This window comes from Mustela lutreola, chromosome 1, assembly GCF_030435805.1.
Source record: "Mustela lutreola isolate mMusLut2 chromosome 1, mMusLut2.pri, whole genome shotgun sequence".
NCBI classification, from domain to species: Eukaryota; Metazoa; Chordata; class Mammalia; order Carnivora; family Mustelidae; genus Mustela; species Mustela lutreola.
In genome coordinates this window covers 239,340,693-239,365,571 of record NC_081290.1, presented here as the reverse complement: position 1 = coordinate 239,365,571, position 24,879 = coordinate 239,340,693, and the positions used below count along the sequence as shown (strand labels likewise).

Below are 24,879 nucleotides of genomic sequence, written 5' to 3'. Positions count from 1 at the left end.
GTCCTTCCATTCTTGATGTGGTACAGGAGATAGATGGACAAATAAATGGTAGATGCTCTTCTGTGTGCTCCCTGTCAGAGTAGGGTGCTAAAGAGACCCAAAGGAAGAGGCAGCTAAATCAGGCTGGGGAGTGAGCGAAGCCTCCTTATAGAGGGAGTTGCTGAGCTAAATTTAGAAGAGTGAAAAATTTGCAGTTAGCTAGGTGGGAAAGGGGGGTGCGGCAGAGTATGTCAGCCTGGAGGCTTTACACATACTCCCACACACATTACATTTATACGTAATACATACACACACACACACACACATACACCCCATATACGGAAGGGTCACTTCACATAAAAAGTAGCTTCGCAAATTTAAAAATCTGTGCTCTTGGGAGAAAAAAAAGACCACTCAAAATGCATAGCCTGTTTTATTTGCCTGTTCACATTGTGAGCATATTCCCTCGTAGAGCAGGTGAGTTTGTTTCTATTGTGTCCGGTATGATTCTTATATTCAATACACCTTTTTTATTTTTAAAAAATGCAAGCCAAATATTTCTTTGGGTATTCAAGCAAAGAAAAAGAAATCTGTTAAAAAAAAAAAATCTGTGGAGAAATTGACTCTATTAGTCTTAATTCAAGACAGTGTTTTGGTCTTCAGCATGGTGCCTTCCTGAGGTATTTTCAAGGGTACCATAGCAGAACATAATTTGTGTCTTATTTGCTGACTTGAGAACTACCTGCAAAAGATGTTGACCCCACTGTATGTATATCCATGAGAGCTTGATCTCAGACCACCAGTTTCTGTGGGCCCACGTTCACGAACCACTGTACTAAACCTTTGCATATTTAACTGGGTGAGAAGTCTGGGTCAGAGACAGATTTGGGAGCCATCATGGTAGGAATCGTAGATAGAGTGATGGCCATCAGTATTTGGCCCCCAGAAAGTACAGAGTGAGAGAGTCCTAAAGATGGGACTCTGAGAGACCCTGGCATTTAAAAGACAAGTGGAAAAAGCGAACCCCTCACAAGAGCCCAAAAAGTAAGTGCCAAAGAGGCTGTTGCCTGTGTTACAGAGGTGAAGGAAGAAGACTGCTGTTCCAGAGTGTTCAGCTGTGTCAGGTACTCCAGAGTAGCTAGGCAAGCTGAGAACAGAATATGGCTTTTAGGACACTTGTAGTCCTTGACTTGTACCCCAAGACTCTCAGGAGTTTTTCATTAAACAAGAAAAAAAGGCTGAGATGTCCAGTGGTACCCAAAAGAAGAGGGAGGTGTTCATGGGTGGGAGGAGGTCTTCAGTCAGTGCCTTTCCTTTCTCCCCTTCCCCAGGAGTTTGCTGGGACCTGCCTTGGAGAGAGAGAGAAAGCAGATGGGGGTTACGTCTTAGATAATGGAGGAGAGGAGGAGAGAGTACTGTGGGCCCAAGCTATCTGAGGAGCTGACAAACTGTGGTTTTGAAATTCTGCAAATGACCATTTGCAGTGTGCAAAGGAGATGACTAGCTGAAGGGAAACTGGGTCTTGGAAGTAGCTTCTGACTACAAATTGGCCTTCCAGTTCTACCTCAGAAGCAGTATGGTTTTGTTTTGTTTTGTTTTTTGAAGTCTCAGCCTTTCCTCTTCCAACAACCCACCTACCACCCCAACTGCTTCCCTGACTCCCAAACAGCCCTGGGCACCACCCACCCACTTTTGAGCCCTTGCCACCTGTTCAGATCAGGAGCCTTTGCTAGAATGCAGGTGTGATGGAGTCTCCAGAGGCAGAACAGGGACTCCATTCTTGTGGTCCTGGCGGATACTTCTCAAGGATGATATGCTCCAGGACTTGGAGGCCCAGGTCAAAAGCTTAGACCCTGGAGCCAGACAGCCTGTGTGAGTCCTGCCTCTTGTCACTTCGTCTCCCTGAGCCTCCACCTCCACATTCATAAAACGGCACAATAGCTCATAGCAGTGTTATGAAGATGAATGATATTCGCCTGCAAGGCATTTGATACGGCATCTGACGCACAGTCCCCATCCTAGCTGTGGGGGTTGTTACAGGCTGTTCCTGGGGTGCAGGAACCCAGTCTGGAGCCTTGCAGACCCTTTTCTCCTCCTTTGAATGGTAAGTTTTGACCCATCTTGATGCATTGCTTGGTAGCTGTTGGTGAGGAGGACGTCTCGTCTTTGCTCTTGCTCATGGCCATTCCCCCAACAAGGCAGTCGGACCCTAGTTTTACTGGAATGACTTATGCTCTGTTATCCACAGAAAATCCTTTGAGTTTGAGGATGCATCCAGTCTCCAGTCCCTGTACCCCTCTTCTCCCACTGAGAACGGTACTGAGAGCCAACCCAAGTTTGGATCCAAAAGCACTTTAGAAGAGAACGCCTATGAAGATATTGTGGGTAAGCTCTGGCAGAGGGGGTGGGCTGGCTCGTCTCTGGGAGCTGTAGGGCAGGAACAGGAGGGACACCTTAGATTCAGCTTCATTCACCAGGGGCTGAGTTGGCCCAGCTTCTGGAACTTCTCAAGAAAATGGGCACTAGAGGAAGCAGCTTAGTAAAGACTGAGCAGCTGAGAAATTAAAGCCTGACCTTGAATGAACTGAAACCCAAAGGGTTTCTGGGACCACAAAAAGGGGAAAACCACATCATCCTTTTTTTTTTTTTTTAATTTTCAGAAAACTTCCTTAGCTGTGTGTCCTTCCTTAGTGGTGTGTCTTTAGGCAAATCACTTTTCTTAGACCTCTGTCTTCTCATAAGGTGGTGATGATGGATGTTGTGATTTTAACAATAATAATGATAATAGTAATAAAACTTCAAGGGATTATTGTTAGAATTCATTGAGATAAAATGTTTATCAAAGTACCTAGCAAAGTGCCTGGTCCTTAGTATCTGTCTCCTACTTTCCTTTAAAGTAAATGGTGTCAAGAAAGTGTCTGAGATTTTACTCTGCTTGCAAACAAGTCTAGCCCTCCCCAGTTTCACAGATGCTGACGCAAGACACAAGACTCTTGGGAGACAAAGGACTTTATTGCTCATGGCACACAGGAGGCATGAGCTCCATGTCCATGTGGGTCCCCCTTGCTCCCAGGTCCCATGAGGCAGTGTGGAGGAGGTCCAGGTAGAGGCTGTATATGCACAGTGGGTCTGTGTCCCAGCTGAGGGTCTCCAAGCTTAAGGAACCCCAATCTTTTCAGAGGGTGGCTAGCAAACATGCCCAACCTTTGCCCCACAAAGAGACATTATCTTTATTCTGGTCAGGAAGCAAATCTGCCTCTACCCTCTGGGAAGACACCCTCTGTCTTCTGAGGTGGTTTGCTATACATCTTTGAAATGGTAGTCTGGATGATTTCATTCCTCTTGCTCAAAAGTCAGAAATATAAAGTGCCATGGAGAATTGTCCTTCAACAACTGGGAAGACTTGGTGTTGGCAAACCTGTGTTCCAGGGTCAATGAAAAACCAACAGAGTGGGGTGGGTTGGGTTTATTTTGGGCTTTCATTCTAATTCTGGCCTCGTTCTCTTCCGCGGATACTTCAGTTCCGTTCAAGTAATGTGCTGTGTGTGAGTGTAGATCACTCAAGAGAAGAGAAGCAGTGTGCTGTGCACTTGACCCCTCCTCTCTCATCTCCAGCTCTGTCTCATCTCTGTGTTAGGACTTGAGGCTGGAGACCATAGGCTTAGATAACACATTAGAGAGGGAAGTGGCCCTAGTGGAGAACCTTCCAGATTCTCCAAAGACTGGTGAATCTTCAGAAGAGGAGGTCATCTATTCCCTCATTTGATCTGAGCCACTAGTTTCATTGTTTTCTCCTTACAACTCGCTGGGCTGGAGTTTCTGGAAAAATAGCAGAGCACTGCTTGGATCCACTTAGGCACTGCTTCCCCAGGAATGGAGTGCATAGTATACAGCCATCCAAAATTAGGTCATAACCGGAAGACTGTGGGAGTGGGATCCCTAGAATAGCAAAAGGGTTTAGGGAGGGAGACTTTTTCCCTTAACACTGGGAAAAAGCTTTGTACACATGGTCTCCAGAGTTGAGGTCAAGAGCTGTGGGGATCAGAGGCACAACCCCATCTTCCTCCCCATTCCCGTTGCAGGGTACATTCCTGTTCCCTCTAGCTGAGAAGAAACTGGAATGTGTTCTTGCTGCCCGGGGCCCTTGGGAGCACCCAGTGCAGCAGCTGCCCCCTCCCCCAGCCCAGCGGGCTCTGCCCACGCTGTGCTCCTCTTCTCTGAGGGGGCTTTGCAGCCTGACCGGGCTGACCAGGGATTTCAGGAGAGGAGATGGATGTTTTTGCATCAACTGAACAAGAGAAAGAGAGGGTTTAACCATTTCTCCCTGTCCAGAGTTCCATGATCCTAACCTCTGTTTAGCCTTGTTTGGGGACTGTGTCTGGTGGGGCGGGGGGAGATGAGAATTTGGGGGGCGCTGTCCTGGGCAACAGAGCTGTTCTCTGGGCCTCTTTGGTCAGGTTAGAGAGAAGAGGAGGAGGGAGGCAAGGGTGTCTGGGTCTCAGTCTCCAGACTCAGTAGAGGAGTCTTTGCCACTTTGGGATGCTGCAGGAGGAGGGAAGGAAATACCGGAGCAGCGTGGCTCCTTCCTGAACGGATGAGCTAGAGCTAGGGGTAAGGGCCCGGGATGGGAGGAGGCTGCAGTGGGGGCGTGACCCTCGCTGCTCACCTAGCTTCTGGATTTGGAGCACTGTGCAGAGCACAGGAGTAGTGCTCGGGAGGGTATTGGAAGGAGGGCAGGGAGTGACCTAGGCACCCGGGTTTGGCTTCAGCCTTGAGGGTGGTGGGGTAGGGCTGTTCAGCATCTGTAATTAGTTCACTGCCTTGGACACAGCTTCTTCCTTTGTATCCCCTAGACCAAGGAGGCTAGAGGGAAATCTAAGAGAGAATATCTCTTTCTCTTAGATTCTGGTTGATCTGTCCCTTTCTCCTTCCCTGATCCAAGAATTTGGATCCCCCAGAGGCTTCACGGGGGCCCTCGTTGCTGCACTATGAATGTCAGTTTCACTTTTGCCTGGGATTGAACAGTTTCCTGGACTTTCCAGGAGCCTTCTCTTCTGTTCTTGGCCCAGCCTGTGCTCTGTGAGCTTCAGGCTGGGCCTGTTTGGATTAACCAACTCTTACCCTGCTTTGCTTGCACAGGGACAGACAAAGCTTTGTTTTGGGTGTGTCATCATGGGCTTGTGGGGGACAGGGAGCTCCTGTGTTAAATCTCCATCTTGGGGACCAGTTGATTGGATTGGAGTTGCTGGTCGGTTAGAGGTTGAGGTTTAGTTGGCCCAGAAATGAACATGTCTTCTCTATGATCAGTGGACTTGAACGAGAAGCCTTGGGGAATTTGTTGGACTCCCGCCCACATCAGGCATGACGCCTGGGGACCTGGGGTGGGATATTCCGAGACAGGCTGAGGTTTGTCCTGCTAATTTGCAATAGAGGGGTTCAAAAATAAAGTTACTGCCTTGCTGCTTCCTGGGCTGTTAATTCTCGCCTGTCCAATTTGACATCTGCCCCTGGAAGATGCTGCCGTCCCACAAAACCTTATAATCGTTTGCATTCTGAGGCTGACACTTAAAAATGCACCGAAGGAAGCAGCTTATTAGGGAGTTATGTGGAGTGGCCTCGGCGCCTGACCAGGGAGCCTGGACTGCATTCCTGCAGAGATTCCCACTCCCAGCAGCTAGTTGGGGCTGAGGGAGCGTTTCCAGGAACTTGAGCGGGATGGGAGCTGGGGATAGGGCCGGTCAGCCTGACTGCAAAGCTTTTGGAGCTTCTGCTCTCTCCGTCTTCTCTCACTTGTCCCCAGGCTGGAAAGTAGGAAGGCACAAAGGGTACCTAACAACACCAAGGCTGTAGGCTGGCCAGTTGGAGAAGGGTGTCCCGGCTTGGAGGGTAGGTAACAGTTGGCTCCTTAGAGCTCCGCATCTGATGTACTGTGTGTTGGCGGGGAGAAGGGGTGTGTTGGACCTTTATCCTGGCCCTCTCCGCTGCGTGAAGGAGGGGAAGAGGCTGAGCACCAGCACAAGCAGCTGGTTGGAACCAGGACAGGTTTTGACAGGGAAGCTACAGACCCTGTGCCCTAGCCAGGGCACGGTCAAGAGGCTTAGGATTCTGTGGAAAGAAATCCTCAGTGTCTGCGCACTTACACACCTCTTCCCTGACTGGTTCTTCTAGTTGTGCGTGTGTGAGTGAGTGTGGGTTGTTGTGTGTGGTTCATGACCAAAGGAGCTGTGGGGAGGAGCGGGGGCAGGGCTGGGTGGGGCTGGTTTCTTCCTTCAAGAGGATCCCTATGCTAAGTTTGGGCTCTGACAAGCCCCTTTAAAAGAGTGCAAAGCAGAAATTCTTGGCGATGCCCTTGTTCCATATCTCATCAGCAAAGCTGGGAAGGGTTGAGACCTCTGGCTTCCCCAGCTGGGCTTGATGAGATGGGGCTGCTCAGGGTCTGGCTTCTGGGGAACAGGGCCTTCCTCTCCCACTCCTCTCCTCAAGCAGTCAGTGCGGATCGGCCTCCAGCAGTCCGTGTGGGTAGGAATGCAGGTGACGGTCTGGTGGTCTGCCAGGCTTCCTGTCTCCCATCTATGCCCCTGCTAACTCTTCACCATTTCTCTCCACTCAGCTGTAGCTACTCTAGCCTTGCTGTGGCTTGCTCCCGGGAAGGAAGTTCTGAGCCCTATTCCACAGCCTCCTGCCTCTCCCAACTCTGAGCCATTGCTTTGGGATTAATTTTCTCCCAGCAGGTTCAGGTGTGGTTCGCCTTGGGGCCCACTTGGTATCTGCATATTATCCCCATCCCCTGGGCATCCTTATTACCTGGAAGGATGACAGGGAATATGTCCGTGAGACAGCTCCAGAACAGTGGCTGGGAATAATCTAGGACATGGAGAGTAGCAGGTGAACGAGGGCTGTGAGGGCCCAGCTAAGGCTGGGGAGGCAGGGCTTGGGCTGGGGCCAGCAGTCATTTCCTGGAGCGGTGATGAGTGGCCTGATTCTATCAGAGAGAATTTGAAACATTGCTGAAGAAAGAGGCTGGTGTTAAGGCTGGGAAGGCAGGAGGAACAGGCTTTTGAGGCTTTCCTGAAATTTTGTTTCCAGAGGCAACGTTAGTATTGAGACCCTGGTGTTCCCACCTGTTTCCTCCCAGGTTGTCTTCGATGTGCCTCAGTGTTGTGCAGCTATTACTTCCCTGGGCTTTGGTCTCCTGCATCTTTTCCTTGGAGTGTTGGATTTTGTATCCATGTTCAAAGCTCTGATCCCTTGGGAAGAAAGGAGGAGAAGGAGAGAGGGAGGGAGAAGGAAGGAATGAAGGGAGTTTGCCTTGGGAATCATGTCATGGCACTCCCAATCTAGTAGAAAGTTTAGAAACATCTATCTAAAGCAATGGTTCCTAACAGGGCAGGGGGTAATTACATCCATCCAACCCATTAATCCATCCATCCATCCATCCTTCCTTCGTTCCTTCCTTCTTTCTGTCTTTCCATTGCTCCTTCCTCCCTCTGTGCCCCCTGCCATCCATCCATGCCTGCATTTATCCTTCTGCTCAGGGAACATTTGGCAGTGTCTGGAGACATTTTTGGTTCTTAGAACTGAGGGGATGCTACGGTCATCTAGTGGATTGAGGCCAGGGTTGCTGCTAAGCATCCCACAAATGCGCAGGCGAGCCCACCACTGCAACAATCATCCAGCCCCAAATGTCAGTACTTTGGACAAACTCTAACCTAAAGCAGTTGAGTCAGGGTCATCATATTGATTCAGGGATGATGATAAGGACTCTGGCGGGTCAGCATCCAGCCCAAGGCAGTCTGGATTTGATGAGCTTGTAATGAATGTTCTTCCTGCCCCCATCAGAACAGTGATGCTCTGGCCCCATTTCCCAGGGTCAGGAAGATTGTGTCCCGGCACTCTTGACTCCTGAATCCTCCCACCTCATCAATACAGGTCATATGTTGGAAACAGACCAAGAAGAACTGGGTGTCTCCTGCCTCCTCCCTAAGTGCCCAGAGTGGGGTAGGCTGGATGCCAGTTTTGATGCTTGGCTTCTAGAGCAGGGTTGCTGGCCGGCTCTGCTTAGTCAGGACTCTGGAATGGAGACCGGTCATCTTTCTAGCATGGCTGTGTTACAGGAAAACGTCTGCTCAGTTGCTGAGGACTCGGCTTGGTGCTGGGAATCACTTCCTCCTGTCCCAGATCCTCTCTTGACCCGTTCTTGACTCACTTTCAAGAGATTTGTGTGGCTTCCCTGGTGGCTTGAGTAGGTGTGACAGAAATCTAACTTTCACACCTCTTCCTTCCCCCTACCTCTGCGAAAGCATTTCCTCAGTAGTTTTCCATGGTAGTAATAAGTAGATACCCCCAGTTTGACTTTGGAAATTGAGAATTCTGTAAGCATATAGGGATTGGTTTTTCTCCTGTGTCGCATCCTAGGAAAGCCTACAGTCTCAGCAGCCTTATTTCTAGTCCTGTAGCTTTTTCCTCACCTGCTCTCCAAGAAGTGGTGTCTGAACTCCCCTGGGGTGTGAGGTACACCTGGGCATCTGCAGGCTCAGCAGTCACCAGCTTCCAACCCGCTGCGGAACAGGGAGAAGAGGAGTGAGCCCCGGTCTCTTTGTGTATGCTGCCCCCAGCAGAGGGTAGCATATATTTGTTGGTTACCAGTTGCCTGGGTCCCCAGTCCCAGACAGGGATGTCCATGTGGCAGGGAGGATATGGAAAGATAAAGGAAGGAGAGCAGAGGGCCACATTCACTCTCATTGCCCACAGATCCGTGGCAGGAGGCACGTGGTGTTCTGAGGCGTAGAGAAGTCCAGGTTTGGGCTGCAGGGAGAAGGGCAGGTGCGTAGGGCTCTGGGATGGAGATGCTTTTACAGGCAGGGACTGTGCTTTCTGCTCCCTGAGATTGGCTGGCAGTGCCAGGATGGTGCCTGCTGCCAGGGATCTTAGCCATTCGTCCTGAGAAGCTCAAACTCCCCACCCCACCTCTTTGGCAGGGATGGCTAGCAGGCCTTTCACACTTCCCCTGTGTCACAGCAGGAGGGCTTGTTACAAAAGGGGATTGAAGACCATTCTCTTATTGTAAGGCCAGTGGTGGAGTAAACTGTGACCCTGTAGTGAGAGTGCTGTCACTACTTGGCTTGCCCCTGTTCTGGTGTGGGGTTACCTGTGGACCAGATGGAAGAGCTGCCCTGAGAGAGTTGGTACATAGGACAGTCAGTGGGAGGGAGGCCTGCCAGCCCCCTGCTCTTTGTAGTTAGGTTTGTTCCTCCGTGCCCAGCCTCTGGAGTGGGTCCTCAGGGGGCATCTGCAGTAGGACAGCCATGTGACCTCTGAAAGCCTTTCCTACCTTGAATTGTGCATCTCTGGGGCTTTCACAGCAGGAGGCCTGGAGCTAAGGAATGAAGCCCGGTGTTGGCTTTGTCCTCTGGCTGGGCACAGGCAGGGTAGCTGAGCCAGTCTTGTGCAATCTCTGAATTTATAAAGCAGAGGCCAGACGAGGCTGAGCTGAACTGGGGGCGGGGGGTTTGCTTCTGGACTTGGAGCTGGGATCTGTTTGTAGCCTCCCCGCAGCAGACGGGCAGCTGTATGACTCATGGGCTGAAGGGCCAGGCAGAAGCCATTCTCTTTGGTTCACAGGAATTCTGCTTGTTTATTTGTGAGTGTGTTTCCTCCTTCCCTTCTCCTAGTCTCTGACTTCTCCCCCTCTGCAGGAGATCTGCCCAAGGAGAATCCATATGAGGATGTGGACTTAAAGAGCCGAAGAGCAGGACGAAAATCCCAGCAACTGTCTGAAAACTCCTTGGACTCTTTGCACAGGATGTGGGGTCCTCAGGACAGGAAGTACAACAACCCACCCACTCAGGTAATGGCAGCCCCGACTTGGGCCAACACAAGGGCCACAGTGGAGGCCTGTCCTGCCAGGGTGTGGGCCTGCTTCCACTCCCACTCTTTCCTTCACTAATACTTGACAAAGGAGGTGACCTCAGGGAAGAGCTCTGCATGCGGGGACTTCTGCCACGTTGAAATCCTCGTGGGCACCCTGCCCTCCGTGCTCCCCTTCACTACTTGTGCTCTGCGCTGCAACACGAGCCCCAGCTGCCTCCTGTCCTGTCATTGCTCCTGCTCCCTTTCTGTGGGTAACAGGAAGACGGGACCCTGGTTGGAGTCTTGGTATTCAGCAGCTCTGGCAGAAATGATCTCAGTACTGACATTCGGGGGCCAGGCATAGGCCCAAGAACCAGATATGGAGAGCTAGATAGGTGTCTGCCAGACCTGGAGCCACTCATGTTGGAGGGAATTAAGACTGAATCGTCAAGAAAAGGGCTGATAGAAGGCAGGATGAGAAAAAAGGTGAAGAGTCCAAGGAGACTGTTAGACTCTAGCTCATTCTGGCCTTGTCCAGGGTGGACAGGGGGCAGGAGAAGGAGGCAGGAGGCGCTTTCTTGGATCTACCCAGGCAACTCTAATTCTCTTTGCAAATGGAGGGACCTGGACATTTTATAACATTGGCTAGAGAATACAGAGATGGTTTCTTCTGGCTTTGGAGTGATATAATCATTTTTACAAAAGATTCACCTTTCTCATGAGCTATGTTCAAACAGGCCCCCACTGAATTTGTGTGGCCAGCCTGACTGGGTGGGAGGACGACTGGCTGAACAGTGATGAAGGATGATGCCAGGTGCAGAAAGTGGGTGGGAGGTGGGCTGAGTGGGCAGGGGTGCTGCCTTGCTAGCAGGCAGCGGGATCTGTGGAGAGTAAGGTGCCTCGGAATAAGGGTGCTGGCTTCGACTGAGGGAGTAGATCGGGGCTGGGGAGGGGCAGCTGCAGTGAAGGAACCACCTGGCTGGGAGGCCCACCTTGCCAGGCTTTGGGAGTGAGAGCCCAGGGCCCTTATGTTCTGCCTAGAAAAGGTGAGCAGGGCCAGGCTGCTATGTGGATTATGGCCTCTGCTAAGGAAGCGTTTTAGGACTGGCTGTGGGAAGGAGATGACCTCTGTCAACCAGGCTGAATACTGAGCCAAGGCTAAGCCTTGTCCCAAAGCTCAGGAGGAGCCCCCAGAATTCCCGCTTGTCCTTCTCTTTCCACTCAGATGAGAGCCCAGTTTTTTAGCCTCTGTTTTCTTTTATCTGGTAGAGGTGGTTTGGCTTCCTTTGTGGAAGCCATGTCTCATCTAGCCCTGACCTGCTGATGAGCCGCTGAGGTCTTACGAGAGGAAATCCAGGCAGAGGGAAATTCCAGGGTGGGATTCAGAGGAGCCAGGGATGCCAGCCAAGGCATATGTGCTGAAGCCCTCTCCCACGTCTTCTCCCCCGTACCAGCTCTCCCTGAAACCCAGCAGCCAGTCCCTGCGCAGTGGGAACTGGTCAGAAAGGAAGAGCCACCGGCTGCCGCGATTACCCAAGAGGCACAGCCATGACGACATGCTGCTGCTGGCTCAGCTGAGCCTGCCGTCTTCACCCTCCAGCCTCAATGAGGACAGCCTCAGCACCACCAGTGAGCTGCTGTCCAGCCGCAGGGCCCGCCGCATTCCTAAGGTAGCCTCCCCAGAGGGGCCACCCGGGGCTGGCTGGGCAGGCGGGCAGGCAGGTGGGCAGCTCTCTCCTCCTCTTCCTTCCCTAATCCAAGGCTGCTTCCTCAGTTCTCCTTGAATAAATTCTGGGCCCTTGCGCTGGCCTTTCTTTTTCACCTGGTTAATTCCCTGTCTTATTAACAGAGATGCAATAAGGGGTTCGTGGGTGCACAGATGTTAGGGGAGGGGCAGACTGGGGAGCACTCCTTGCCATTGAGTGACCGGAAGCCAGTCCTTTAGGAGACTCCCCACTGGTGGAGTGTGCACTTGGAGATCTCTGTGTATACATAAACACTTCTAGGCTTTGAAGGGCCTAAGACTCAAACTTGAGTCTTTCTTTCTCCGACTCTCAGAATTAAGAGTTTTCTGCAATGAGTTGCATACACAGGCAGTCAGACCCAAATCCCCAGCCCAAAGCAGCAGGATTTAGCCAAATGGTATTTTTAGCCTGCAAACAATGCTTGGGTATATTGGGAATTAGCTCCTTCCTGTCGTGGCCCCAGGTTATAGCCTAGAGGGAAAGGCTCCAGTCCTTGTTCCTGTTATTACGTCTGAAGAGCTCTTTTGTCTCCGTTGGTTCAGTGACTCTAGGGACCCAGAAGCTCCCATCCTGTGTAGTTTGATCACAGTTCCTTCCTCTGGGGAGCTAAGTTTAACATTCTTGTGTAGGAGCGGGAGACCACTTAGGGGATGAGGGAGAGGAGAGCTACCGGCCAGTCTGCACTTGGGGTCAGTGCAGCAGGGAGACCAGAACTGGGCCCCAGTGTGGGGAGGGCAGAAAGCATGCACCTTGAGGGAACAAATGGGTTACTAATCAGCCTTCTTAGAAATAGGGGCAGCTGGTGTTAGGGTTATCTCACGTTCCCTGCTTTTCTCACCCAGCTTGTCCAAAGAATTAACTCCATCTACAATGCCAAGAGGGGAAAGAAGAGGTTAAAAAAACTGTCTATGTCCAGCATTGAGACAGCATCACTGAGAGGTAGGCCTTGATGTCTGAGTGGTTCGGGTATCGGGGGCCCTTGGGCAGTAGGAACAGGGAGAGGTACATACTAGCCTCAGTTTACCCTTCTGTGGGCCAATCCCAGGATCCTCCTGCCTTCTAGGAGGGTAGAGTCCCCCCAAGAAACGGCACATAGAAAGGGAGGGCCAAACAAGGAAGGAAGCCATGGGTTGGGTTAGTTCAGGCACTGGGCTGTGAGGCCCTGATGAGGGAGGTGGATGTGGGATTCTGGTTCTGCCAAAAGGAAAGGCCAGACTTACTGAGCACTGTGGTCTGTTTCCCATTTCAAATCTTGGCCTCCTGGAGGTAGTCCCTGTGATCCAGGCCTGTAGGCTTCTCTGCTGTCTCGGCCTCCAGCTCAGGCCTTCAGTAGCTTCCCCCAGATCAGGACTGGATGGAGAGGGGTTTGTATAGCAATTAGCACCTGTGGTTTGAGCTCAAAGGGACCCTGGGCCTTGGGGGGCCAGAAGAGGTAGGATTCATCCTTTGTGAGAAGAGCTGGGAGGGGGGCCCAGGAAACATTGGCTGTGGAGCAGTGGCTCAGCAAGTGTGCACTCCTGCTGTTACTTTTACAGATGAGAATAGTGAGAGCGAGAGCGACTCTGACGACAGGTTCAAAGGTGAGGCCTGGAACCCCTTCCCAGCCCTGGCTGTAGAGTCACCCCCCCTCCTCTGCATGTATAGTTCCCACGTCCCCAGCTGGCCTGCTTTGGAGGGGCCACAGGCAGGCAGGATAGCAGCTGACGGAGCAAAGAGCTCCAGGGAAGTCCCCTCCTACTGTATGCAAGGCAGCCCTGTGAAGGTTGAACTCAGACAGCCGCCTTCACCTGGACTTCCCCAAGGTATTGTCCGTGAGAATTGGGTGTTGATTTGCCTGGTAAATGCTGCGAATCTGGAGGGTCAGAAGTGGGTTTAGAAGATTACAAGTACCTCTTCTGGCTTTAAGAATTGTGCCCGTTTGAGGAAACTGGTCCTCTAGAGGCATTGAGACTACTAACCCCCCATATCCACAGAGAGGACTGACACCTCCCTGAAAAGGTTCTGGGAACTTCCCGTTCCAGCAGCCTTGGATGAATTTCTATTTTTTCTCTCCTGGGAAACCTGTCTAGACTTTCCTGGAGGGTTAAAGTCTATGGGAGCTAGCTCCCTTCTTCCATCCTCTACTGGGTTTCCCTGGGGTAGGGACAGGGACAAAATGTCCAAGGACTCTGAGAGGGGCCCGGGATAAAGCCTGCATGGTGGTTCCTATCTTCTCCTGTTGGTACGAGACAGGGGTAGGTGGGTGCCTGGGTTTTGCCTGGCTTAGGCAGTCCTGTCAGCCCCAGCCCAGCCTCCAGAAGGCCCAGAAGGCCTAGCATAGCAGCCCCCCATTGCAGGGCAGGGCCTCTGCATAGGCATAGACGCTTTGCTCCTGCCACTTCAGCCCCAGACCCAGCTGCAAGAGGTGGTCAGACCAGGCTTCTGCACTTATAGGTGGTCCACAGAGGCAAAGCCCGAGACTGGGGTTGGGGGGGCGCTGATGTGGGGTCTGTGAGGGTCCAGTCTGCCTGTCCCCTGACATACAACCTGCCCGCAGCCCACACGCAGCGCCTGGTCCACATCCAGTCAATGCTGAAACGCGCACCCAGCTATCGGACTCTGGAGCTGGAACTGCTTGAGTGGCAGGAGCGGGAGCTTTTCGAGTACTTTGTGGTGGTGTCCCTCAAGAAGAAGCCATCTCGAAATACCTACCTCCCTGAAGTCTCCTACCAGTTTCCCAAGGTGAGGCCATCTCTCCCCCATCCCGCCCCTCCTCTGGCACCTTCTGTCTGCCTGGGCTATCTCTAGGGCAAGAGAGATCCTGTTCCTGCCATCGCCACTTACCTCGCAGTGACAGCCCCGAGCCTGGTGCCTGCCAGCTCGCTGGGGAGAGAGGCGTTCTGAGCCGTGGGTTTGGGCCAGTACTTGTTCAGAGGGTGAGGGCACAGAGAACACCTCTTAGTATGCTTAGAATAAAACCCAAATTGGTTATAAGGATGGCACGGGGCCTGGTGCTTCTACTTTATTTCTCTTTTTTAAACTACTTTATTGAAACTTAATTCACATACTATATAATTCAGCTATTTAAAGTATACAATTCAGGACCCCTGGGTGGCTCAATCGGTTAAGTGGCTGTCTTCAGCTCAGGTCATGATCCCAGGGTCCTGGGATTGAGCCTCGTATTGGGCTCCCTGCTCGGTGGGGAGTCTGCTTCTCCTTCTGCCAGCTCATGCTCTTTCTCTGTATACAATTTAGTGACTTTTAGTATATTCAGAGTTGTAAAATGAATATTAGAACATTTTTTTTAAAAGATTTTATTTTAGAGAGAGAGAGTGCAAGCAAGTAGGGGGAGGAGCAGATTGGAAGGTAGAGAGAGAGAATCTGAAGCAGACTCCGTGCCCAGCATGGAGCCTGGCACAGGGCTTAATCTCACAACCACGAGATCATGACCTGAGCCAAAACCAAGATTTGGACGCTTACCTGACTGAGCCACCAAAGTGCCCCTGAAACATATTTTTATCACCCCAAATGGAAACTCTGTACCCTGTTAGCTGTCACTCCCCATCCCCCCACCTGCATTCCCTCTCACCACACCTTCCCTGCCCATCACCAGCCAGCCAGCCAGCCAGCCTGGCCTCCTTGCTCTTTGCCTCTGCCCGGAATGTTCTTTCTTTAGCTCTGCACATTGCTGCCGGCTCTTTTTCATTCCTCATTCTCTGCCCAGATAGTACCTCTTCCAGGAGATCTTTCCAGATACCTAAAGTATACCTCCTCCTGCCCAGTTCCCTCTGTCACAGCACCCTATTTCTTTCTTTTGTGGCAAGATCTCCTTTGGAGATTTTGTTGTCGATTGCTCACTCTCCTGACCAGAATGTGCAGGGACGGGGACCTTGTCCACTTTGTTTTCCATCAGTAGCCCTAGCATGTGACACAGGGCCAGGGGCCACATAGAAAAAGCGCTCACTTGGCACATACTGAATGAATAGATGATGACTCAGCTCTCTCCAGACCTCTCTGTAGGAATCGGGAATGGGGACAGGATTGCTGAGGAGCATGCCAGTTGGTAGGATGCCATCTAGAGCTCTCAGGACAGGAGATGCTTCTCAGCTCCCCTCCCCTACCAACCAAGGATCCATGTCTTCTCTTGTCTATCTCTCCCCATATTCCTCTCCCTGCAGCTGGACCGACCCACCAAGCAGATGCGGGAGGCAGAGGAGAGGCTCAAGGCCATTCCCCAGTTTTGCTTCCCTGATGCCAAGGACTGGCTTCCTGTGTCCGAGTACAGTAGGTGAGGCGTGGCCTGGTCTGGCTGAGGTGAGGCAGGAAGGGGACACAGCCTCCTTGCCTCCCACAGCAGGGGCAACTGCGTGGGACACACCCGAGTCCCAGCCTCCACTTTTACAGCAACCTAGCCCTTCTCCTCCTCCCTGGGAGGGCATTCCCTCTTCTTGGGTGCTGTTTCCTGGGTCCTCTGATCCTTCCCTGATGCCAGACCCCTCCCCGTTCCAGTGAGACTTTCTCTTTCATGCTGACTGGGGAAGATGGCAGCAGACGCTTTGGCTACTGCAGGCGCTTACTGGTGAGTAGGGCCATGTGGTCCTTGGGGGACTGGGCCACAGTATGTATGTATGTGTGCGTGCATGTGCGTGTACACATGCACACGCACCTTCTTCAACTCTAGTTTATGTGAGATTCTGCATTCTGCTTCCTTGTATGCTTCTTGAGGCCACCCTCAACACAGACAACATGTGCATATAGGCACACTGATGAGGCACTCCTGGGATGGCAGGACTCGGAGTGACCCTTCCAATCTAAGATAAACTGCACTACGAGGAGAGAGTGGATCACCTTCTACTGATATGTCCTGTTTTCAACTTTCCTACACTTTTTTTTCTCATTCATTTCCCTCGGGCTCTGGGGCCCTGGATACTGAAGCCAGATTGCAGGATCATATCAACCCAGCAGCATACCTGGCCCATAACTGGCCAGCTGAGTGAGGAGGCATCCTGTCCATGGTCTGCTAGTGCTGGAGGCTAAGGAGGGACAGAGCAGTACCTTCTGTGGGATTCTGGGAGAGGTGCCTTGAACAGGTGAAAGGGAGGGTTTTGAAAGTATAAACCATGTTATATAGAAAGAAGCCCGTGCCCATCTCCCTTCCCATTAGTCCTAGGAAGTAGGGATCCCCAGGTCCCCAGGTTCCCAGGTCCCCAGCCCTGGGAAGTAGTAGTAGTATCTTGAGGTAAGGTAAAGAGAGATTCCTGTTGCACTTTCCTCTGGAATTCACTAGGGATGTTGTTGGTTTGGGGTATCAGCAGTGTTTCAGGACTCCCATGCCTTAGTGGGACAAGGACTCACTAGATATCTAGCCAGTCTAGGGGTAGATGAGAAGGATCCTAGGCAAGGGTCATGTATAGCAGGGACCCCAGACAAAGGATCTTGGGCCATTCATTAATTCATTTATTCATTCATTCTGAAACACGTCCCATACTCCCACTGAGGGTCAGGCAACATGTTAAGGGCACCTAAAGAGGAGTTAGACTTGAATTCAATCCAATCCTCAAGAAAATTTAGATAGTCTAATAGAGGAGGTCAGCCTTTGAATGTAGAAGGGAAGACAAAGGGAATAGGCTATTATTTAGGACCTATTGTGTTCCAGGCTAGACGCTTTAAGTATGTCATCTTCTTGAATCCTTATAGTAGTTCATGAAGTAGTACTATGTCAGTTTCTGTAGATTAAGAAATTAAGACTTGGGGGGAATAACTGCCCAGGATCACACAGCCAGTGAAACACAAGCCAGGGCTGACTAAGTTCTTTAACACCAGGTCTGATACTCTTGGATCGCCCCAGAGCGTAGTCTGGGCGAAGGGATATTTGGATACTGACTGCCCGGTGAGCAGGGCTAAGGGGATGTGGAGCAATGCAAATGCCAGGTGGGGAGCCAGGCAGAGGCCAGCTTGCCACAGGTTCACCTGTGCCCAGAGAGGAGCATTCCAAGGACTGCTTTTGCAGGAATAGTGATGGAGCAGAGCTGCTCCTTTGCAGCGGGCCTGCCGCCCCCAGGGAAGAGCATGTTTGTCCTGGCGTGCTCGTGCTCAGAGAGGGCCTGGGCTGGGTCCCTGCCAAGGGGGCTGGCACTAGCTCGGCATTCCTGCAGATTGGACACAATGATTCTAACCCAAATCCCACATACTTGATTTAATCACTTGGGGCTTTAGGGGAGGCGGGGGAGAAGGAAAGAGAGAGGAGTGAGTTTCAGGCCTAATATGGACAAAAACAGATTCTGCCTTCTCTTTAGATCTGTGACGTGTGGCCAGCAGGTTTGGAAACTGAAATAGACCCATCTGCATTTGCTTAGCGGCCTGCGTGAGGGGCCAGCACCTGCTGCTCTGCTCCCTCCCTACTTGGCCTTGCCAGGCACTCAGGCCTCGGAGCCAGAGGCAGCCACAGCCACAGAGCCCTGCCAGCCCCTGGCTGGAGAAGTAGACTCCTGTGGCCTCACCCCAACCCACATATGGGGGCTCCAGGCCTGGGGCGCTCTTAGTGCACATCTCCTCCAGCCATTCACTTTGCCAATCCCCTTTTTTCTTTGTTCTCTCCTAGCATACCTCTGTTCTGTGTCTTTGTGTCCCTTTCCCTTCCGTGTCGGGTCAGAAAGCAGCATGCGTTAGAGGTGAGACAGTAAATCTGAGGCCAAAACAGACTCCTGGATCTATGACTTTTAGATACATGGCTCACTTTCTTTGTGACTCAGTTTACTCATTCTACAAAACGCAGGTGGTAGTGCCTGTGCACTACCTCTCACAGGCAGTTTTAGAGTACTAAGCCTGGGCCTCAGATATGGTAGGCTTTCAACAAATAGTAGTTTGCGGCTCTTATCCATGTTCAGTTTGTCTTACTATAATAGGGTGGATTAAGGAAGGGAGGTAAGGAGAACCTAGAATGGGGCTGTTTTACAGAATGTTCCCTGTGAGGGATGGGGGACTCCGTGGCTTGCTCTGAGGAATGTATACAGGTTCCTCTCATGACCACTGTGTCCTCTGGATTCCCAGCCTTCACCTTGTAAATCCACAAATCACCCTATAGCTTCTGCCGGGCTGCTTCCTTCTTCACCAGCCTCTGTCAGCGTCCTCCTGGGAGGAGCTCAGCAGGAGTCTGGAACCTTGGGCTGGAAGACCCAGTAGAGGCTAGAGCCTTCCCCTGGAGGGTGTCAGCCTTTCCTCTGGAGGCTTGGTTGAGTAGCGGTTAGAAGAGGCTTGCTATCGTCCACTAGAAGATCAGTCCTTAGTCCTCCGTTCCCCAGGAAAAGGAGCCAGATGTAGTAATTGTGGCTTCTCTGGTATCTGTCTGTCTCTCCTCCGCCTCATCCCGACCCAGCCGAGTGGGAAAGGGCCTCGGTTGCCAGAGGTATACTGTGTCATCAGCCGCCTTGGCTGCTTCGGCTTGTTTTCCAAGGTAAGAGGGCTGTGGCTTACTTCCCTCCCCTTTCCCCAGCTGACAGCTCCCACAGGAATATCTGTGGCCAGCTCAGATGAGAAAACCACCTGTGTGTGCGAGCGAGCAAGCGAGCGGGCGGGTGTGAGCAAGAGAATGCAAGAGCAAGCATAGGGAGCTCGTGGACTCCTTCCTCTTCCCAAGCCTGGCTCCCCATCTGGCCAGCTGGCATCTCCCCAGCTCCTGTGCCAGCGTGGTCTGCCAGTGTCACAGTCCACTCTGAGCCCTGGGTAGAGCCAGAGTCCTTTGGGAGAGAGAATCCCCTTGGGGAAACCAGGTGCCCAGGGACCCGACTCAAGAGTGGCGTTTCATTTACCCACCTCCTGGGTGTGGGGCAAGCACGAGTTAGTAAGCAGAACAGTCATCGAGTGCCAAGGGAAGCAGGAAGGCTAGAGTGTAAAGCTGCTGGCGAGATAGCCCTTCTGTCCCCTAGCTTTTGGCCCCAGCTGGTCAGATGCCAGGCTGCCCTGTTCTCTGCCCAGGAGGTAGGGAAGGGCAGCGCCTGACACCCTTCCTCTTCCGGCTGCTGGCCGTGGGCACAGGTCTTAGATGAGGTGGAGCGCCGGCGTGGGATCTCTGCTGCCTTGGTCTATCCCTTCATGAGAAGTCTCATGGAGTCACCCTTCCCTGCCCCGGGGAAGACCATCAAAGTGAAGACGTTTCTTCCAGGTGCTGGCAACGAGGTAGGGATTTCTGCTGCCTCTTCTCTCAGACTGTGGATGGGGCCTGGAGGACGGCCTGCCTGGCCAAGGCTGCAGTCCCTGGGAGGGGCAGAGCACGGCCCCTTCCTCTCTCACCATGTGTGTATAGCTAATCAGTCAGGACTGGAAAAGTGAAGGACAGAACTGTCAATGGGGCCTAACTCCCCACAGCTCTTAGGGGGCCTTCCCTGACCTGCTGGGACTTGACTGCATTCCACCTGCCCACCTTTTATTCATTCATCAACTATTTACCAACAGTGCTTTCTCACAGTCAGGGATGGCGCCAGACCTTGGAGCAGCCATGAGGTTGAAGTGGGCCACAGCTCTGTCCCTGTGGAGTTCATCCTCTCACGAGAGAGACCAATATTAAATACATGTGTCTGCTTTTAAGTAGATAATTCCTGAACTTTTTAAGTGCCAAGTGTGAGCATGGGAGTAAGAGTATGTGACGGGTGACCTAAAACCTGCTTTAGGGGTCCCGGGAAGGCCCCCTCTGAGGAAGTGACTAAGATTAGTAAAGTCAGCTAAATGAAGTGGGAGAGGGAGACTGTAAGAGAAGGGTGTGGATGGGAGAAGGTTATTCCAGGTGGAGAGGGAATAGCTCCTGCAAAGGCACTAGTTGGAAGAGTGACAAGGAACTGATAAAAGGTCAAGATGGTTAAAAGGGTGTGAGCAGGGCAGGATGGACAGCGAGGGCCACATCACAGTGTGCCTGCTAGGCCGAGTTAAGGATTTTAGAGTTTATCTAAGCAGGGTTATAAGATCTGAGATATATTTTTAGAAGCTCACTGTGGCTGCTCTGGAGATCACGGATTGGAGTGAAGGCAGGAGACCAGCTAGGCTCCTGTACGGAAGTGCAGACAGGAGATGATAGTAGCTTGGATTAAGGTGTGGTAGAAAAGGTGAGAAGTAGGTCGATTAGAGACACATTTTAGAATGAGGATCAGAGTACTTTGTGTTGAGTGGAAATATGGAGTAAGTATTAGGGAGATTTTAAGGCTAATCCCAGCCTTTTGGCTCAAGTGACAGGGTGGCTGCCGGCCTGCTGCCTATGGAGGGAGTGGGCTCTGAGGAGGAAGTGGGAAGGTGGATTTTGTACGTGTTACATTAAAGATACCTGTGTGGCACCCAAGATAAGATGTTTCATAGCAGAAAGGATAGAAAAGGAAGAGAAGAGAGCCTGGGCTTGGTCCTCCTCGGACTTGGGGAACGCCCAACATCTGGGGATCCTGCAGAAGGGGAGGAGCAACCCCCAGGAGGGAAAAGACAGGAGGCTGAGGTCAGGATGGGGAATGGCCAGCTGCCTTGACAAGACTAGATCTTGGGGGAGCAGGGATGGAGGGGGCCAGATACCTGAGTGGAGTAAGTTGAGAAGTGAAGAGGGGTGAGAAAGTGGAAATAGCTTGTACAGACTTCTCTTCAAGAGGCTCGGTTGTGAAGAGGACTAGGGAAGGGGGCAGTGATTGAAAGGGGGAGTTTGCCGGAGATGGTCATCTGGAGGCTGGTGGGATTGGCCCCAGTGGAGGCAGAGGTGAAAGCAGATAGTCAGGAGAGGGAGGGAACAGTCAGGCTGTGGCCCAGGAGGTGGCGGGGCTGTGGGATCCAGGGAGGGACTGGCTTCAGTTTGGAGAGACGGGCACTTCCTTGTGTGATGGCAGGGAAGGGCCAGGGCTGGTAGATTCTGGCTTCTGCCTGATGGCTTTGGTTTTCTCAAAATGGAAGAGAAGGTCATCCTCTGAGTGAGAGGTAGATGTTGGGCTTTGGGAGAGGGAAGAAGAAATGACTATTGTTGCAGAGAGCAGGAGAGGGTCTGACTAAAGAAACACGGGATGTGCTGGGAGTGGCGCGAAGGCCATTTCAGGGCTTTCCTTCAGCCTCTTTTCTGCCACCCTCCTCTGGAGGGACTTTAGGCTTCTTGAGAGGACTGGCGCAGGCTGATGGCTGGCCCTGCCCTGAGAGCCCAGCAGCTTGCCTGGGAGACCTTGAGATGGCCTCGCCCTCACCAGCCTCACTTCTCGTCACTCTAACTTGAATTGCTTACTGTCACTGAAACTTGCTTCGTTTTGCCTTGAACACTCTTCCCTTCTCTCCTTGGACAGCCCAAATGAAGTATCTTGTGCTCTAACCCCCCACCCCCCCGCCGCCCGCCGCCGCCGCCGCCGCCATGAAGACACGAATCATGGCTTCCTCCATCTTGGTTGTTTAGACTCAGTCAGCCCCATTGGACTGTGATCCTTGAGGGCAGGGATACATGAGAAGAGGTCCTATAGGATGCTTCTGGGAATTCTCATACCCTGGAGGGAGCCAGGACCCGGGGTGGTAGGAGCATGGCGCTATGCTACAGAGCCAGTCCTGTTGGACTGTGTGTAGGCTCTTGGGGGTGGAGGGGTGTGGGGGAGCCTCACTGTAACTTCTTGGGGCTAGGACAGGGGCTCATACAGAGGCCTCTTGTGTCCCCGTGGTGTGGGTTTCCCTCAGGCCACATTCCGGGAGCATTTTGGGTGAGTGTGGAATTGTGCTCATCCCTGGGCCTTCTAGGAGGTCACCGGTGGTGGGAAAGGTAGTATCCGCTGATTGCGGGGGCACCTTGTACCCATTTTGCTGCTTCTCTGGGAGCCAGAGGAATTGAATATTGAGCTAGGAGTTTGAACTCCCCTTGCTTAGACCCTGAGGAATAAATGAAATGATAGGGGCGAAAGCCCCTGGAAAAGAGCTCTGATGCCCTGGGCTCTATGAGGGAACCCATTTCTCACCCTGCTTAGCAGGAGGCCTAGACACCCTTGCTGCCCACAGGCACTGAGAGACCAAGGAGAACACGAAGCAGGCCCCTATGGCAGCTGCTTTGGCCTGGCCTGAGCTCCCGCAGTTCCTCCTGCTCTCACTGCTAGGGTCAGTTGCTACCCTTCACGCTCAGGACCACCTCCAGGGAAGTGACTTTTTGTGCCATAGCACCGACCTTGGGAGTGGCCTTGCACCCCCTGGAGGGCGGATGGCTGGGTCTGGCCCCGATAAAGTCCTGCTTCCTGGCACGGTAGTGGAGTAGCCAGCCTTTTCCTTGTGTTTTCCTTGTCCCTGGCACAGAGATTAGATGGCTCATGGAGATAGAGGCCAGAAGAGTAGCAAAAACGGGACCTCTGGAAGGAAGAGGGAGAGGACATGGTGACAAGGACACTAGCATTGCCTTCTGAGAGATGGCAGTCAAGGGATACGGAGATGCTGCTCTTCCTGTGGCCGGGGGAGCAGCAATGGAATCTGGTCAGCATGGGCGCCAAGACCTCTACTGAGGGGATGGACCTGGGCGCAGGGAGTACCCCACAGATAGAGCTGTGTGGTTTCCTCATTCTCCTTATCTATAAGAGCAGCCACCTCTCCTTTTCCTGTGAGCCCGATGGATGGCTCATCAACTGCTTCCCCCCCGGAGCCTCCTCCACATTCCAGTTATCCCTCTTGCCACAGGCTAAGTGTCTGAGTATTGTGGGAACAGAGCTGTGGTCTGAGAGGAGACGGAGACTGGATCTTACTGTACAGTGGGGTAGATTAGAAACCTGGAAAAAGAAGAGAGAGAAACCCACTGCCCTTCACTTTGTGTAGGACCTGGGAGGCACACCCACCTCGCCTGCCTGGAGCCACTTTCCCCCTTGCTGTCCTGCAGGTGTTAGAGCTGCGGCGGCCCATGGATTCCCGGCTGGAGCACGTGGACTTCGAGTGCCTCTTCACCTGCCTCAGCGTGCGCCAGCTCATCCGAATCTTCGCCTCGCTGCTGCTAGAGCGCCGAGTCATTTTTGTGGCAGATAAGCTCAGGTAAGGCCCAGCAGGACAAGGTGAAGAAGGGAAAGGACACGTCCGCTAATCTGACTTGTACTTATGAGCCCTGCTACGTGCCAGCCGCTGTGGTGTTGGTGTGGCAGGATAGAGAACCCAAGGGAGGACTTAGCCTGAGGGAAGAGGTGGGGACATTTGTTCTTTGGCCCAGCCAAGAGGGTGCAGATGCAAACACATGGATATGGAGAGAGGTAGAGTAAGGAGATTTCTGGCTGGTGGTAGGACTTCCTGTGGAGGAGGAGGCAGGGTTGTCTCTGTGGAATGTGGGGTTGGAGGAGAGTGATGAGCTCTTAGGCAGAGCCACTTGAGGAAGGGGCAAGAGCGCTGACTAGGGTTTGGAGGAGCGCTGAGCCCCCCCAGCAAGGAGCCAGTTAGGGCATCACCTGGAGAAGGCACCTGGGGATTTGTGGAGAAGGTCAAGGGGAGGTATTGAGGGTGCCAGGGAGGAGAGTGGTTGCAGGAAGGTTGGCCAGTCAGACTAGGAGAGGGAAAAGATGTCTGGGGACAGGAGGTGCCCATGAGGCAGGGGAGCTTGTTTAGAAGGAATAGGAAAAGAGCTGGGTAGATCCTGGGTCTTGGTCTGATATGTTGGCATTTATGATTTTAGAGGCAGAGGAGTTTCAGATGCCAAGATCTGGCTGTGGCTATAGGAGGGGGTGGTGGAAGGGTCACAGAACATGAGGCATTATGAAAAGAGTTGAGCTCTTCTAGGCAGTCAAGATCCATAAAAGAGTGTCGCAGTCTCCTCAGGCTGCTATAACAAAACACCAGACCGGGTGGCTTGTAAACAATCGAAGTGTATTTCTCACAGCTCCAAAGGGTGGACATCCAAGCTCAGGGTGCCAGCGTGGATATGTTTTTTAAGAGCCTGCTTCCAGGCTCATAGCCAGAGTCTTTTCATTGTGGTAGAAGGAGCCAGGGAGCTCTGTTGGTCTGTTTTATAAGCACATGAATCCCATTCATGAGGGCCCCACCATCATGACCTAAGCACCTCCCAAAGGTCCGTGACCTCATATTTGGGGTTTAAGATTTCCATACAGGAATTCTGGAGGGCACAAATACTTAAACCACGGCATAGAGTGTATGTGGGGAGTGGACAGGAAAGTAGAGGATGAGATCTTGGCAACCCGTTGTGTATTTTTTTTTGGTCAAAGAATCCATCACAGGAAGAAGAGGTTTCTTGAGAATGGTGGAGTTAATTCAGTCACCTGGACATTTATTAACCCACCTGCTCTATGCCACACCATATGCCAGGTGCTGATAGGAGGGGCAGAAAAGAAAAATCCTCTTGCGGGTTGGTCATCAGTAGGGC

At 52.2% G+C, this 24,879-nt stretch overlaps 1 protein-coding gene across 5 annotated transcripts in view; it reads left to right on the top strand.

The window, feature by feature from the left end:
- Positions 1–24,879, top strand: part of DENND2B (DENN domain containing 2B) — a 177,045-nt gene that overhangs the window by 138,595 nt on the left and 13,571 nt on the right. For all 5 annotated transcript variants that reach the window (XM_059135395.1, XM_059135405.1, XM_059135421.1 and 2 more), the window contains 11 exons: positions 2,228–2,364; positions 9,675–9,826; positions 11,283–11,498; positions 12,416–12,512; positions 13,109–13,153; positions 14,110–14,294; positions 15,731–15,840; positions 16,062–16,131; positions 18,928–19,005; positions 19,587–19,727; positions 23,398–23,546. In XM_059135395.1, coding sequence (XP_058991378.1) covers positions 2,228–2,364; positions 9,675–9,826; positions 11,283–11,498; positions 12,416–12,512; positions 13,109–13,153; positions 14,110–14,294; positions 15,731–15,840; positions 16,062–16,131; positions 18,928–19,005; positions 19,587–19,727; positions 23,398–23,546 — 1,380 coding nt within the window. The remainder of the gene's footprint in view (positions 1–2,227; positions 2,365–9,674; positions 9,827–11,282; positions 11,499–12,415; positions 12,513–13,108; positions 13,154–14,109; positions 14,295–15,730; positions 15,841–16,061; positions 16,132–18,927; positions 19,006–19,586; positions 19,728–23,397; positions 23,547–24,879) is intronic.